Source organism: Miniopterus natalensis, chromosome 9 (genome assembly GCF_054644295.1).
Source record: "Miniopterus natalensis isolate mMinNat1 chromosome 9, mMinNat1.hap1, whole genome shotgun sequence".
NCBI classification, from domain to species: Eukaryota; Metazoa; Chordata; class Mammalia; order Chiroptera; family Miniopteridae; genus Miniopterus; species Miniopterus natalensis.
This window is the reverse complement of record NC_142089.1, coordinates 36083357-36098755: the sequence shown is the minus strand read 5'-3', so window position 1 is coordinate 36098755 and position 15399 is coordinate 36083357. Positions and strand designations below refer to the sequence as shown.

At 38.0% G+C, this 15399-nt stretch overlaps 1 protein-coding gene across 1 annotated transcript in view; it reads right to left on the bottom strand.

Moving 5' to 3' along the window:
* Positions 1–4130: 4130 nt before the first annotated feature.
* Positions 4131–15399, bottom strand: part of HOOK1 (hook microtubule tethering protein 1) — a 47194-nt gene continuing 35925 nt past the window's right edge. The window contains exons 21-22 of the mRNA XM_016205906.2: positions 13188–13256; positions 4131–7739 (exon numbers count right to left, since the gene is read on the bottom strand). Of these exons, the coding sequence (XP_016061392.2) occupies positions 7569–7739; positions 13188–13256 (240 nt within the window). The 3' untranslated portion in view covers positions 4131–7568. The remainder of the gene's footprint in view (positions 7740–13187; positions 13257–15399) is intronic.

Genomic DNA, 15399 nt, shown 5'->3' with positions numbered 1-15399 from the left:
TATAAAGATAGCATGGGACTCAATAGGGTGCAATGAAAATGTAGCTTTATTCCCATACTCCCCACCCCCACTCTCTCAGAACTACTCCTTTCTTCCTCTGAATGAAATTTCTTCAGAGTTCATCACTTTTCTGGTTACTCTTAGATAAACATTGTCTGTCACATTCACTCCCAAGAAATCTCATTCTGGCCATTAAAATTTGGAGCCTATGTTACCCTGATGATGAGAAACACATGGTCTGGTGATTCCTGTCATGTTGCCCTAGATGACAGCTGGCCAACCACCAGTTGTGCAAATACCAGTTGTGCAAATACCAGAGCTGTGCAAATACCAGTTGAGATGACCTAGATCCTAGCATAATGCTGAATGCAGGTGCATGAGTGATCCCATCTGAGGCAAGCACTGCCCCACTGAACCCAGCCTAAATTGCCAACCTTAAATGAAGGTTATTGTTTTAAACCTCTACGTTTTGTGGTGCAGTGTTACACAGCAATAGTTAACCGATACATTCCTTGAGGGCAGGAACAGTGTCTTTTTCAATATTAAGAGTAGTGCCTTAATTGCATTGGGGATCAAAAAATGAATGAATGAAGGTAGAACCACTGTGGGCTGGTGCTAGATTGTACCTACTGATCAAAATCATATCTCTGCCCCTACTCCTCTGTCCCTGTCATCTCATTCTGATGACCTATTTCTCAGTCCCAATGCCAACTTCTCCTACAGTCCTTCAGTGATACAGTGGGAAGCACAGGCTCATTCTTACCTCAATGCTCCATTTCCCAGCTGCTTTCTGGAATGGGGCCACCTATTCCATTTCCCCATGCTTATTTCTCCAGAATAGGCTAATGTCCCCCAATGGATATCTTGTACTATTTGGGTCACATTGTGTTTTTGTGCATTCACCGTGAGCTCTCCCCGTTCTGCTCTGAAAATCTAACAACATTCTGCTTTGGAAACAGACAAGATATTAAACTAAGCATGAATAAAGGGTCAAATGCAAAGGCTCACTTTCCGGGGCTGAATCATGATGATCCTTGTACAACTGTCAAGGCCAGAGCAGACGCTTCTCTTCACCCAAATACACCAAGGGACTGAAGATATCACATAAAACAGCGTTAGAAGACTCGGCACACAGGCGATGGGTAGCACAGGGAGTCCGATGAACTGGGGGTCAGGGCTTTGAAGCTAGGCTAGCCTGAATTCAACCCAGGTCTTACCATTTATTAATTTTTGCTTGTAAATTAAACAGGATACTCTACTTTCCTGGACCTATTTCCTAATCTTCAAAATAATTAACACCTGCTGTGGTTGATTATGACATTGGTCAAAAGACTCACTGTCTCTCCCTAGTTGCCTTTTTTTGTGGTGTTCCTCGTGGTGGGATAATCACATGTAACCACTCTCACATATGCAGGAATGGCCGTGTCATTTGCTTTGGCCAAGAAAATGAGAGCAAAAGTTCCATGCGTCTCTTCTGAGGGCATAAGAGCTTTTTTCTCAGGCCTATTTTAAAAGGGCACGGATCCCATTTATGAGCTCTCATGACCTAACCACCTCTCAAAGGCTATGCCTCTTAATTACTATCACCATGGGGGGCAGGATTTCAACATAAGAATTTTGGAGGGACACAAACAACCAGACTATGGCAGGATATATCCAAGATAAATGAAACCCATTTCCACACAAAAACTTGTGCATGAATGTTCATAGCAGAATTATGCAGAATAGCCAGAACCCAAGTTATCCATCAACTGATGAATGACTAATGTGGTATGTCCATGCAACAAAATATTATTCAGCAACAAAAAGAGATTAAGTACTGACACATGCTACAACATGGGTGAACCTTAAAAATGCTTAAGAATCTAGTCCCAAAGCCCACATTCTCCATGATTCCATATGTGTGAAATGTCCAAAATAGGCAGAGAAAGCAGACAAGTGGTACCCAGAGCTGGGAGGAGGGGAGAAGCAGAGTGAACACTAGTGGCTACAGGGTTTCTATTTGGGTGATAAAAGGTTTTAAAATTAGAGAATGGTGATGGTCACACAACTGTGGATATACTAAAAACTTCTGATTTGTACACTGTTTAAACGAGTTTATATGGTATGTGAATTCTATCTCAATAAAGCTCTTATAAAAACATGACTTGTGATAGATAAAACCAAGAAAGAGGCTTATGGATAAGTGCTGGTTAGTTGTGGGGCTGAAATAAAATGTCCTGGTCTCTTAATTTCTTGCCTATTCAGGTGCTCCTGCCAATGCACTCCTCCAATTCAGAGAATCTTGAGACTGATTTCTAAAGAAAATACTCTGTCCATCACCAGCAAGTCTAGTTCAGCTAGTACATAGCTGTTGACTTTGTGGAAGAGAGTGTTTCAAGTGCCATGAGGGAAACTGAGATAAGCCGGATATGGCCCCTGACTTCAAGAGACTTAGTCTAGAGGGACAGACATTTTAAAAAAGTAGATGACATTAAGGTCACTAAGACAAAAACATTTAAAGTTTTAGAAAAATGGATTTCTCACCTTGTTTGAGAAATCATGGATGCATTTATGGAAGAGGGGAAGGTTTAAGTTGAAGCAAAAGGTCTAGAATGTAGTATTTACTAGTCACCGAGAGCAAGTTGCTGCAGCCCAGGCGAGCAAGGGCATGGAGGGAGTGCATCACCACCAGAGCCACAGCCAGCTGAGGAACCCACCGCAGCTCTAGCCCTGGGTATGTTACTGCGCACGTGATGTCTGAAAGCTTCCTCTCCCTACACTTGTGTGATCCCATATCACATGGAGCTTCCGAGAAAGACAGAATGTGTACTTTTAACCTAGACATCTGGGACAGTGCTGTCCAGTAAAGTTTTCTGCGATGACAGAAATGTTCTATATCTGCACTGTCCAATATCGTAGCCACAAGCTCTATGTGGCTATAATGAGGAAATAAAATTTAATTAAAATTTATGATTAAATGTCCAATGTGGCTAGCAGCCACCATATTGGTTGGTGCAGGTCTAGAGCCTAAGTCACTCTTAATGAACTACTCACAAAGTTATGTGATACTGGACAGCATTTACTGTCCAGTCCAGAAAGTTAAATGTATAGAATCGTGGTCTTTGGAGATCATGAAGATCAACCTAAAGTGAGACAGGACTTCACTTTTGTGTATCTAGCACATTAACTTTATTCATGGGATTAAACAATTATTTATTGAGCCTCCATTAACAGAAACAGAATTAAACCTTTCCAAAACATAACCCAAGAACACGGAGCACCTGCACTTTTCCAAAACTTTCACAATGTATTTTGATAAGCCTGTATAGATAGGGAAATAAAATACCAGAAGAAAGAAGCCCCAAAATAAAGTAGCTATAAAAAATTGCTTAAACAAGAGAAGTAGGGACTGCAGGTCCACAGCTGATACAGCTAAGTGGTGATTTCAAGGATGCAGGTCCTTTCTTTCTTGTTGGTCCACTGTCCTTGACAGTCACCTTCTGGCACATGGCATTCCAGAAGGGGAAAAGGCTGGGGAAAGGACACTCATTCTTTTACACATCACTACTCTTCATATCTCTTTAGCCAGAACTTAGGGAAAAGACCCCATCTCACTACTACACGGGAGTCCGAGAAGTACTTATTTTTCCTCCCTGGATGTAAGGTAAATGTAACAAGCTAAAGCATGGGGTTCTATTACTACACGACAAAGGAGAATGGAAGTTGAGAGATGGTTAGCAGTCTCTGTCAAAGAAAACACAGAAATGTTATGACTTCCACAATGGAAAATGCCTAGATTCCAGTGGTGAAACTGGAGATATAACTGGGCAAACCAAAAAATCACTTTTACACATCTACTTATTCACCAAAACAATTCAAACATAAAACAAAATTAGAAGAACTAATGCAATTATTTTCCTTTACAGATCTAAATATTTTTTATGTTTTTTTTTATTTCTGAGAGAGGAAGGAAGGGAGAGGGAGATAGAAACATCAATGATGAGAATCATTGATTGGCTGCTTCCTGCACACCCCCTACTGGGGATTGAGCCTGAAACCTGGGCATGTGCCCTGACCAGGAATCGAACTGTGACCTCCAGCTTCATGGGTCAACGCTCAATCACTGAGCCACACAGGCCAGGCCAATCTAAATATTTTAAGTCCTTTATTTAAAGCAGCAAATAAATGTGCACTTGTACCTACTAAAAGTCCATTATTACCATCACACAGAATCAGCAACTTTATTTACTTAAAACACTACAACTATTATACTGTTATTAAACAATCATTTATTTAAAATACCCTAAATACTTACAAAAATAAATCAAGTATTGCTTCTACTTTTCAAGTGTCAAAGTCTTTGCCATAGAAAATAGAAAGAACCTTTTATAAACTAAACATTACAATTAAGCTACATCACGTTTAATGACCGCACACCATTTTCTTTTGTGGTTGTGCTTTGGTGTTTTACAAATTTCCAAACTACTACTTCGCAATGTACAGGTTCACAATAAGAATGTATGCATACAATCATACGCACAGTTTACATAGGAATGGTTCTTGTTAAATATACATCTAGAGGACCTAACACAGTAGTACTTGCCCTAAATGCCACTCCGTAGAGCCAGGTGTGCCACTACACATAAACAGGTGTAGAGACGCAAGCATTACCCAACATTCAAATCAGCACTCCAGTTCTCCACAATGACATCTCCAGGAGGGATGCCCAGTTTAATGTTTCCAGACAAGACATTGATTCTTTTTGTTGTTGTTGTTGTTAATCTTCACCCAAGGACATTTTTTTTCATTGATTTTTACAGAACGTGGCAGGGAGGGAGGAGAGAGAGGGAGGAAGAGAGAGAGAGAAACATCTATGTGAGAGAGACATTGACGGGTTGTCTCCTACACGCACCCCGACTGGGGCTGGGGACAGAACCTACAACCCAGGCATGTGCACTTTACCTGGATTTGAGCCCTCGACCTGTTGGTGCACAGGCCTATACTCTAACCACTGAGCAACACTGGCCAGGGCAGGATATTAATTCTTAATCCATACTAAATCATTACTTTAACAGCCTTATTCATTAAAAAAATACAGTGAACTTAAAATATTTCTTAATACATTAAATTAATCTCAGGATAAACATCATTGTCATACATATACACACTTTTTACTTTAAAAAGAGAAAGGAATATTAATTTTATAGCAAATACTCAAAATTAAAGATCATTTCCAAATTGGTCTGTGGTTTTACTCCATTATCACTGGGATATTCAACTCGTTATGACATAGATAAATGCTAAATTTCTCTTCCCTGGTATATGCACTTAAGCATCACTTACAACACAGACATGTACAATTCATGGTTTATGAGGAGTATTTATGCTTTACCACCCACAGGGTGTCAATCTCACTATATTAACCAGATGTGGAAAAGAATCTCACTTCTGATCAGTTCCTGAATTTCCATATAATTAATCACAATAATACACAACTTTAAATTCCTTTAGTCTTGTATAAATACTTAAATATCAAGCAATTTAAATTCTACTTATAAACTAGAAAAGTAGTAAATCACAAAATTTGCTTTTTCTCTATTAAGATAAAAGAACCTAGCTTTTGGTTCTTATTCAGAAATTGCACGAATTACTTATAAATTCCACGTATAATTGAAAATTTATGAGCAACTGAATTGTGAAAATACTAATTTATTGTAATTGATGTTTTATAATAAATTCCATTAAAAGGGAGCTTGAAGAGCTTGTAAAATCTCAATTATAAGCAAGTAGCAAATACCAAAGGAGCTCGTGTCTTACACTGACCAAAATATACTGAAATGCCATATATCTAGAAAATTTTAATTAGCATGCTAATATATTTTCAAAGGGTTATTTCATTTCACTAAAAGTCACAGGCAAGCAGAGACTATAAGAATATATGAAGACACAAACAATGAAAAAAGACATCAAAATCTAAGAGGTAGTCAACAGAAGTAACCCTGATAAAACAAAATATCCTGACAGATGCACCCTAATCTCAGAGACCAAAATGCAGTATGAAATTCTTGTATTTTCAGTAATTAAAAAAAAATTACTGGTAGAGAATCTAGAAACCAAGAATCTGAGTAACACTGTAAATGGAACAATATTCATATTTTCAAGGAAAGGTTAAGAATAAACTGTAGACCCAAGGGAGTCTACAGCCTGCAGGCCAAATCTGACCTACCACCAGTTTTTGTAAATATAGTTTTATTGAAATACAACCACACGTATTTGGTTTGCCACTGCTTTCATACTTAACAGCAGAGCTGAGTACTTGCTACTGATCACATTGCCAACAATGCCTAAATTAATTACTATCTGTCCCTTTACAGAAAGTGGGCTGACCCCTGCCTGATCTAGATATATGCTAAGTGTGTAATATCCACACTGTCCAATTCTGGAGCCATTAGCCAATGTGGATACTGAGCATTGGAACTGGCTGGGTAACCAAGAAACCTAACTTCAATTAATTTATGTAAAATTGCCACATGTGGCTACAATACTGAACAGCACATATTTTACTCAACTAAATTAAAATTCCAACACACAACTCTTAAAAAGTGAGAAAGTAACACCTTTGAAAATAAAGAGCTTTGGGCAGAAACAAACTGAATACCATAAACACAGCCCAAGATAGATTGTTTAATAGGTTAACAAAATGAAACTGATTCTAAATTGTTTCAATGCTGCATCACCTCTTCTCAGTGAGGAGGGAATATTACTATGACATTGTTAGCAGAAACCCTGATAATTTTGTGCTTAAAAGTAAAATAATTGTAATCTTCATTAATTATAATAAAGAGCATGTGGATGTTTCACACAAAGTATATTTTTAGCTTGTTTCCCATCAGAAAGCCACCTCTTACAAAGATCAGTTTATTCCCTCACCCTTCACATTTTAATCATGCCGTACAGGAGCCCGTGTTTATAGTCGGTACACATAAGTATAACTAACCTCTTCTGAATCAGCAAAGTTTCCAATTAGTCACTTTGCTCTGGCAGAGCCATTTCAACAGTCAAAACCTCCCAATGTTATATCTTCCACTACATGACAAGATATAGCCATTCAATGATAGAGTTAGAGGCTGGAGGTGAAACCTTGTATATATCAAGTCAAAAAATGTAACTCTTGTATAGTCCTACATGTGTGCCTACCTTGACACTATTTTTATATGGACCAAAACAATAAAATGAATATAGATATATTTTTAAGTTACTTATTACTGATTACACATTGCAAGTTAACCAAGTTACTGATGCAAATGAAAACATTAAACTAAAATATACAGTCAATTTAAAATTATAATACTCTCAAAACACAAATGTTTGAGATGTATGCCTAATTACCTCTTCTAAATATTCAAATGTGCTCCCTCAAAGAGATAGCTAATTCTATATTTTGTTTTCAAAGTCAGCCAGCAAAATTAACTACAGGCCTTTTGAACAGCTGATATCCAGCATCATAAAACTTCTTTTTCAATCTCGTAGTTAGTTGAAAGACACAAATTGCTTTAAGGGCACTTCTGTTTGTTTTCTTTAGTAGTTTAATCAGAGGTTGTAGCAGGAACTTTGACAGAGAGATTTCTTCGGGTGCTGGTGATGTGCCGTTGCTGTGCTAGGAAAGATCGTGCAGGAGTGCATGCTGCAGGGTCTTTGCCAGCCCCGCTGCTGCTCACAAGTCTAGATTCCATCCCCAGTTTCTGAAATGCTAGACTCTGAACAAAAATAAACAAACAATTGGAATGACTATTTAGAGTTCAAGTTTAAAGTGCTTTTCATATACATAAAGTCATTTAATCCTCAATCCTACAAAACTGGTATTTTCATAATTTTTAATACAAAAGAAGAGGGTTCAGAAGCTAATTAGTCTGCACATGAAAATGTTAGTAGGAAGAAGAAAATAAGTTTCACTATTTTAATCCACTAAATATAAAATCATTAAAAACAGTAGCTTGCCCAGCCAGCATGGCTCAGCAGTTGAGCATCAACCTATGATCCAGGAGCCAGAGGTTCGGTTCCCAGTCAGGGCACATCCCCAGGTTGCAGGCTCGATCTCCAGCAGGGGGCATGCAGGAGGCAACGAATGAATGACTCTCTCATCATTGATGTTTCTGTCTCCCCCCCTCTCCCTTCCTCTCTCTGAACATCAATAAAGATATATTAAAAAACCAAAAAACCAAAAAAGCAGTAGCTTAAAATATTGTTCTAGAACTAATTTTACTTATAACAACAATTTTTAAAAATGGATCCAAAGCAAACTTTTGTGTTTGGGCCATCACTCCACCCACTATGAGTAGACATAATACAATAGAAAAGCTTATATCAATGGCTGTCAAAATGTGATACCTGGATTATGATTAGCACCATTGGAAATTTGTTAAAAAATGCAAATTCTACCTGTAGATTCTACCCAGACCTACTGAATTAAGAAGCTCTGTAGGTGAGTCCAACAATTTGTATTTTAACAAGTCTTCAGATGCATGCTTAAGTTTGAGAACCATGATATAGTTCAAATTTACTATGGTCTATCTACATATGGATACCTGACAAAATTACGGTAGTTGTGGCTGTTGGGTTTCTAAGAGAAATCATTACCTCTCTCTCACCAGACCATATAGCACAATTTTACTGAACTGAGCATCATTAGTGATTAGTACAATACACAGAATCCAATAGATGCTCATAATATATAGGTTGAAAAATGAATAAATAATGCATTATTTGGCTTTCCTACTATTAATTATTTATGTATCAAAAGGCCACAGGAGATCTGGGAAGACAGTGGCAGATTAGGTGGAAGCTACACTAACCTCCCCCCAGGACCAAACTAGAATTATAACTAAAATCATCCTGCATAACCAACTAGCTGGAGAGAAGCCTTATAACCACGGATTTACAGAAGACGACACATGGATACTGGTAGGAAGTGTGGAGTTGTGAGAGGGCTGGCCGGGCTCCTATGGAAAGCAGCTGAAATTCTTGAGGGAGATCTCAGCTGCAGGGAGAGGGAGTCGGTGGGGGGAGTTCCCCCTGAGAAGTATAGGGTTTAAGACCCAAGCTGGACTCTCGTGCCTAGAGCACGAGACCCAGGGAAGGTGACCACATACCATCTAGCTGTGAAAAGCAGCAGGGTTTTTGTCCAGCAGGGAGAGATGGCATAGAGACACAAGCACCCTCTTAAAAGGCCAACACACTGAGTGTGGTTCACAGCCACTCATTCTGGACTCCAGGAGATGGAGGGCAGAATGCACTAGAGCCAAATGAGGAGACTTGGGGGTTGGTAGCTCTAGGGAGAGAGCTGAAGGGTCAGCGGCCAGAATCTCTGTGCTGAGTCATTCTCCCATACTGCAGAAGCCATTTTTCTTAGGCAGAGCATTCCCTTCCATATGGCATAAGCCTGAGGGGAAGTAACAGCCCCATCCACTGAATGCCTCTTGCCCCACCCTGTGGAGCTTATGTTCTTCTCAGGAGTAGAGCCAGAGGTTCTTTCAGTGACTAAGCCTAACAGGCAGCCTACAGGTGGAGGTGGATCCCTCAGTGCTTTTAGACATTTGCTGACTTGCCACAGGCCAGGCACTGGTAAAAGCCGGACTTGGTGTGCAGCTTGGTGCTTTCAGAACACACCCAGGTCCAGCAGAGGGAGCCACAAGCTGTGGATCTCTGATAGCTCCAAACAGGCTGCCCAGGTCCAGTCACAGACAGCATCTGACACTGGCCTGCACCACAGTCCCTCCGAATAGGCCCAGAACCAATACATCCATGGCCAGCGTCAGACAACAATAGAGCAGCAAAAGAACAGTGTGTTCATGGATAGGAAGAATTTGCATCATTAAAATATCCATACTATCCAAAGCAATCTACAGATTCAATGCAATTTCTATCAAGATATCAATGGCATATTTCACAGAACTAGAATAAATCCAATAAGCTTCACAAGCAGCATATCCATAGAGAGATATCTGCAGGCACCACACCCTGCCAGGCATAAACGACAAACCCACAGCTAACACCATGCTCAATGGGGAAAGACTACAAGCATTCCCCTTAAGATTGGGAACAAGACAGGGATTTATGCCTTTACCACTCTTATTCAACATAGTACTGGAAGTCCTAGCCACAGCCATCAGACAAGAAGAAGGAATAAAAGGCATCCCAGTTGGAAAGGAAGAAGTAAAACTGTCATTATTTGCAGGTGACATATACAGTATATGGAGAACACTAAGGTTCCACCAAAAAACTACTAGAACTAATAAATGAATTCAGTGAAGCAGAATATAAAGTAAATATCTAGAAATCAGTTGCATTTTTATACACAAATAATAAACTATCAGAAAGGGAAACTAAGAAAACAATTCCATTCACAATTGCTTAAAAAAGAATAAAATACCCAGGAATAAAATTAACCAAGGATGTAAAAGACCTGTACTCAGAACATTCTAAGACAATGAAGAAAGAAATTGAAGAAGATACAAATAAGTGGAAACATATACTGTATTCATGGATAGGAAGAATTTGCATCATTAAAATGTCCATACTACCCAAAGCAATCTACAGATTCAATGCAATTTCTATCAAGATACCAATGGCATATTTCACAGAACTAGAACAAATATTCCAAAATTTATATGGAACTACAAAAGACTCTGAATAGCAATGGCGATCTTAAGAAAGAGGAACAAAGTTGGAGAAATCATGCTACCTCACATCAAATTATAATGCAAGGCCATAGTAATCAAAATAGCATGGTACTGGCATAAAAAGAGACATACAAATCAATGGAACAGAATAGAAGGCCCAGAAATAAACCCATGCCTTTATAGTCAACTAATATTTGACAAAGGAGGCAAAAACATACAATGGGCTAAAGACAGTCTATTCAATAATGGTGTAGGGAAAATTGGACAGATATGTTCAAAACAACAAAACTAGGCCACCTTCTTACACCACGTGGACACAAGAATAAACTCAAAATGGATAAAAGACTTAAATGTTGAGACTTGAAACCATAAAAATCCTAGAAGAAAACATAGGCAGTAAAATCTCAGACATTTCTTGTAGCAATATTTTTTCTGATATATCTCCTCGGGCAAGGGAAACAAAAAAAAAAAGTGAACAATGGGAGGGAGTACATCAAATTAAAAATATTCTGCACAGCAAAGAAAACCATCAATAAAATGAAAAGAAAATCCACCAAATGGGAGAACATATTTGCCAATACATGTGATAAGGGGTTAATCCCCAAATTTATGAGGAATTCATAAAACTCAACACCAAAAAAACAAACAATCCAATTAAGAAATAGGCAAAGGTCCTGAATAAACATTTCTCCAAAGAAGACATACAGATGGCCAACAGACATATGAAAAGATGTGAACATCACTAAGCATCAAAGAAATGCAAATTAAAACCACAATGAGGTATCACCTTACATCTGTCATAATGGCTACCATTTGTAAGTCAACAACAAGTGTTGATGAGGATGTGGAGAAAAGGGAACCCTTGTGCACTGTTGATGAGAATGCAGACTGGTGCAGCCACACTAGAAAGCAGTATTGGGGATACCTCAAAAAATAAGAATGGAACTGCCTTATGACCCAGCAATTCCACTTCTGGGAATATACCCTAAGAAATCTAAAGCACTAATTTGAAAGAATATATGACCCCTATGTTCATTGCATCATTATTTATAATCATCAAGATTTGGAAGCAGCCCAAGTATCCACCAGTACATGAGTGGATAAAACAACTATGGTACATTTACACAGTGGAATACTACTCAGCTGTAAAAAACAACATTTTGTCCTTTGGGATAGAATGGATGGGACTAGAGAGGATTATTTTAAGTGAAATAAGCCAGTCAGAGAAAGACAAGTATCATATGATTTCACTCCTATGTGGAATCTAATGAACAAACGGAACTAACAAGCAAAGTAGGGACAGATTCATAGAGAACAGGCTAACAGTCCCGGCAAGGGGACAGCTGGATGGGGGGGAGGTGGAGAGATTGAGCAAAAATGAAAAAAAGAGAAAGAATTCATGGACACGGACGATACTGTGGTGACTGTGTGGGGGAAGCGCTGTAGGTGGCGGTGGAGGGCATGGGGGTATTAATGGTGATAGAAAAAAATTTAAAAATATATATAAACCTTAAAAAAAAGGGGAATCACAGGAGAACAAAGAAAGCAATACACAGTTCTTGATATTAACTAGGATGATTAACCCATGATGGAAGATTCTGGAAACACCGCACATGTAATTTCATTCAAGGCCTTGCTAAATTAAGCCAGATTTTCCCAAACAGAGAAAGAAAGGAAAGAAAAGAGCACAGACAAAAAAAATGTGATAGCATAAAAGAAACAAAGCATGTCTGAAGAAGGACAACTAGTTCTATGTGGTGAGGCATTGGGGGTCTATAAACTGATATTCTCTCATACTAAATAAGCAGCACCTAAGGTAGACAGTGGCTGCATTATTATCTATTCTGGCTGATTAGAATAACCCAAAAGAACCATATGTATCATGAAATGCTACTTTTCTTAAAAACATTCTACAGATATTAAGGGTAAAAAAGTAAAATACATTTCAAATTATTTTATACTATTTTTCTCCTTGTTAGGACAACTATTGAAGAGTATTCCCTGGATTTAAAAACAACAACAAAACAAATTAAAGGACACAGTAAGAGGCTTCAGGGGATGTTAAAATAAATGTTGATTACTAGAAGCACTTAGTTCTGCATTACACAGATATTCACATTTCTAGAGAAACGTTTTATGGAACACAAAATGTTTTATAGCTCAAATAATGCAATTTAAAAAATATTTATGGATTGTTGTGTGTGTACTTCGTGTGCATTAATTAAAGGTCAATGAATCATGAAATCAATCCAAAAATTTTGAAAAAGCCACAATTAACTGAACACATTAAACTAAAATATATAGTCAATTTGGATTATGAGCAACATTTAAAAAAACAGAATGTGGCAGAAAATTATTTTATACTATTAGACTATATACTATGTGTATATAATATTTAGTTGTTTACATATATAATGTGTATATTCTAATTTGTGGTATAAAAGATATTTCCATCAATGGTTCCTGGTCAAAGTGTTTGATAAACACAGTTCTAAACATCCAATCATAGGCTGAATTTCAACTCACCTTATTATACCAGGCAGAAACTATGAGTTTTTCTTCATAATCACGGAATTTTGCTACTTTACATTCACTCTGGAAAAAGATATGAAGATTAAAATTCCCCAAATAACTCCAAATTACTAAAAATAGAATCATTTCTGCGTATATTCATCGAGAGAATCTGATGAATGCAGTTTGAGGTACATAAAATCGTCAAAATGTAAACTGAATCATGGAGAAATGCACAACAGTTTTAGAGAAGAGTAAGAGTGACTACTAAATCTTTATTTCAAGAATTTTACTGGCAGAACAGGTATTAAAAAAACCAACCAAAAAAACCCTAGAAACTAGTGATTCTTATGCTGCTATCCTTTGTATCAAGAAAAAAGTAATAACTGGTTTAGGTAACAAAACAGAGCTGCTCCTATTGAGGAGTCAAAACTAAGGAGAGAGAGGATGTGATAAGTATCCCAGAAAATCCTTTACATCCCCATGAAAAGCCAGGCATGCACTTTTATCCCTCAGTTCTGATGACCTGTAGACTAGACTGCCTGTGGCCATAGTTACATGCCACCTTAGGGGATGACATCCATTTCTTAATTACTCTAATACAGCTAATTTTATAATTTTGTTGAACACCAGATATAGTTGATTCATAAAAAAAAAAATTATATCCTTAAAACATCTGAATGTTCCCACAGCAAGATGATGATACAAAAAGCATACAGGAAATGAGGGAGGTAAAATGCCTTTCTCTGGCTCACACCCACTCCAGGCAAACACTCCCCAAGAAAGATGGCAGATAGGATAACCTCTGCCATTTACATTACTTTTCTCCTTTTTACTTTTTTCAGTGTACAGATAAATACACATAAATTAAAGACCAAAATGCTGTGACTGAAGTTTTTCCTCAGAGTCTAGAGTTAAAGGCCCCGTTCTATCACCATACGTGTCAGGGAGCTGCATTTCAAGCACCAGCAATGGTGTCCATTCTCATTGGCTTTTACTGGGAAGTGAAGAGTCAGAGCAACTTAGATTTCAGAGATTCAGTCCAAGTCTCATTACTTTACAGGTGAGGAAACTGAGGACCACAGAGGAAAGGGGGCCACTTTTAAGATAAATCACCTAAAGCTGACACCTTGGCCTCTGATTTATGTAATCTTTAATGGTGAGAGTAGAGATATAAAACACAGCCTCTGGCCTCAATTCACTGGACACAATATAAGCAATGCTTCTGTGGGATGAATTCATGAGTTTAAAGTACATGGAGTAACTTTGGAGGAAAGCTTGCCTAAGGAATACAGGGAACACTTTATAGAGGAAGAGACATTTGAGCTGGATGTTCAAGAATGAATAAACACTTCCTCAGAGATATACCCCTAAGCAGTGCATATCAAACAACCGACATGGCCAGAACAAGGCTTATAGAAAGTGCACATAAGGCTGTTGTGTATTCTGGATGTTGAAGTCTTTAAATCTTTAAACAAAATACTTTCACCACAGCCTATATCTACTGGCTCAGAAATAACTCGAAGAAAGGAGTAAGTGAACATAATGTGTTTCTTTGAAATAAAGCATTCCAAGTTGATGCAAATAGGAACCAACTATCCATTATGAGAATTTCAAGGCATGTATATAGAATTCAACAGGGCTCTGCAATTACCCACATGTTATTATGAGGAAGTATACACTGACTTTAAGAATAGTATCGAATCTCACCATAGTATTAAAAACATTGATTTTATAAAACACTTTGCAAAGGAAATTAGAACATGCCCATTATAAATCCAAGAATACACCATTCCACACCTACATACTTCACACAGCTCATGAAAATAATATAATCACTGACACAAAAATAACTTTAAAATTTACAGAGTTAGCTAACTAATGAGAGCATGTTACTACCAACATAACTTTGCATGGTGAGTAACAGACTGCAGCTTTATTCAAGGGCTCACTGGGATTCTGAAGTGCTTCCCTCTCTCAGGAATTCCACCTCATAAGTTTGGGTTCCGGTGAGGAGCAGGGAGAAGAGATAAGATAAATTTGGTTAACTGAATACAGTTCCCTATTTAAAAAGTGAGCTTGGTCTCTTTTTTTTCTGAATGAACTCTCATCCACATAATTTTAAAAGGAGCATGCTAATGCAGTCTATTAAAAACAAAGGGATATCCACAGACTGGCTGTTACAGAGGGAGGCGACACAATGCAGCAGGGTGCATCAACTGCAGAG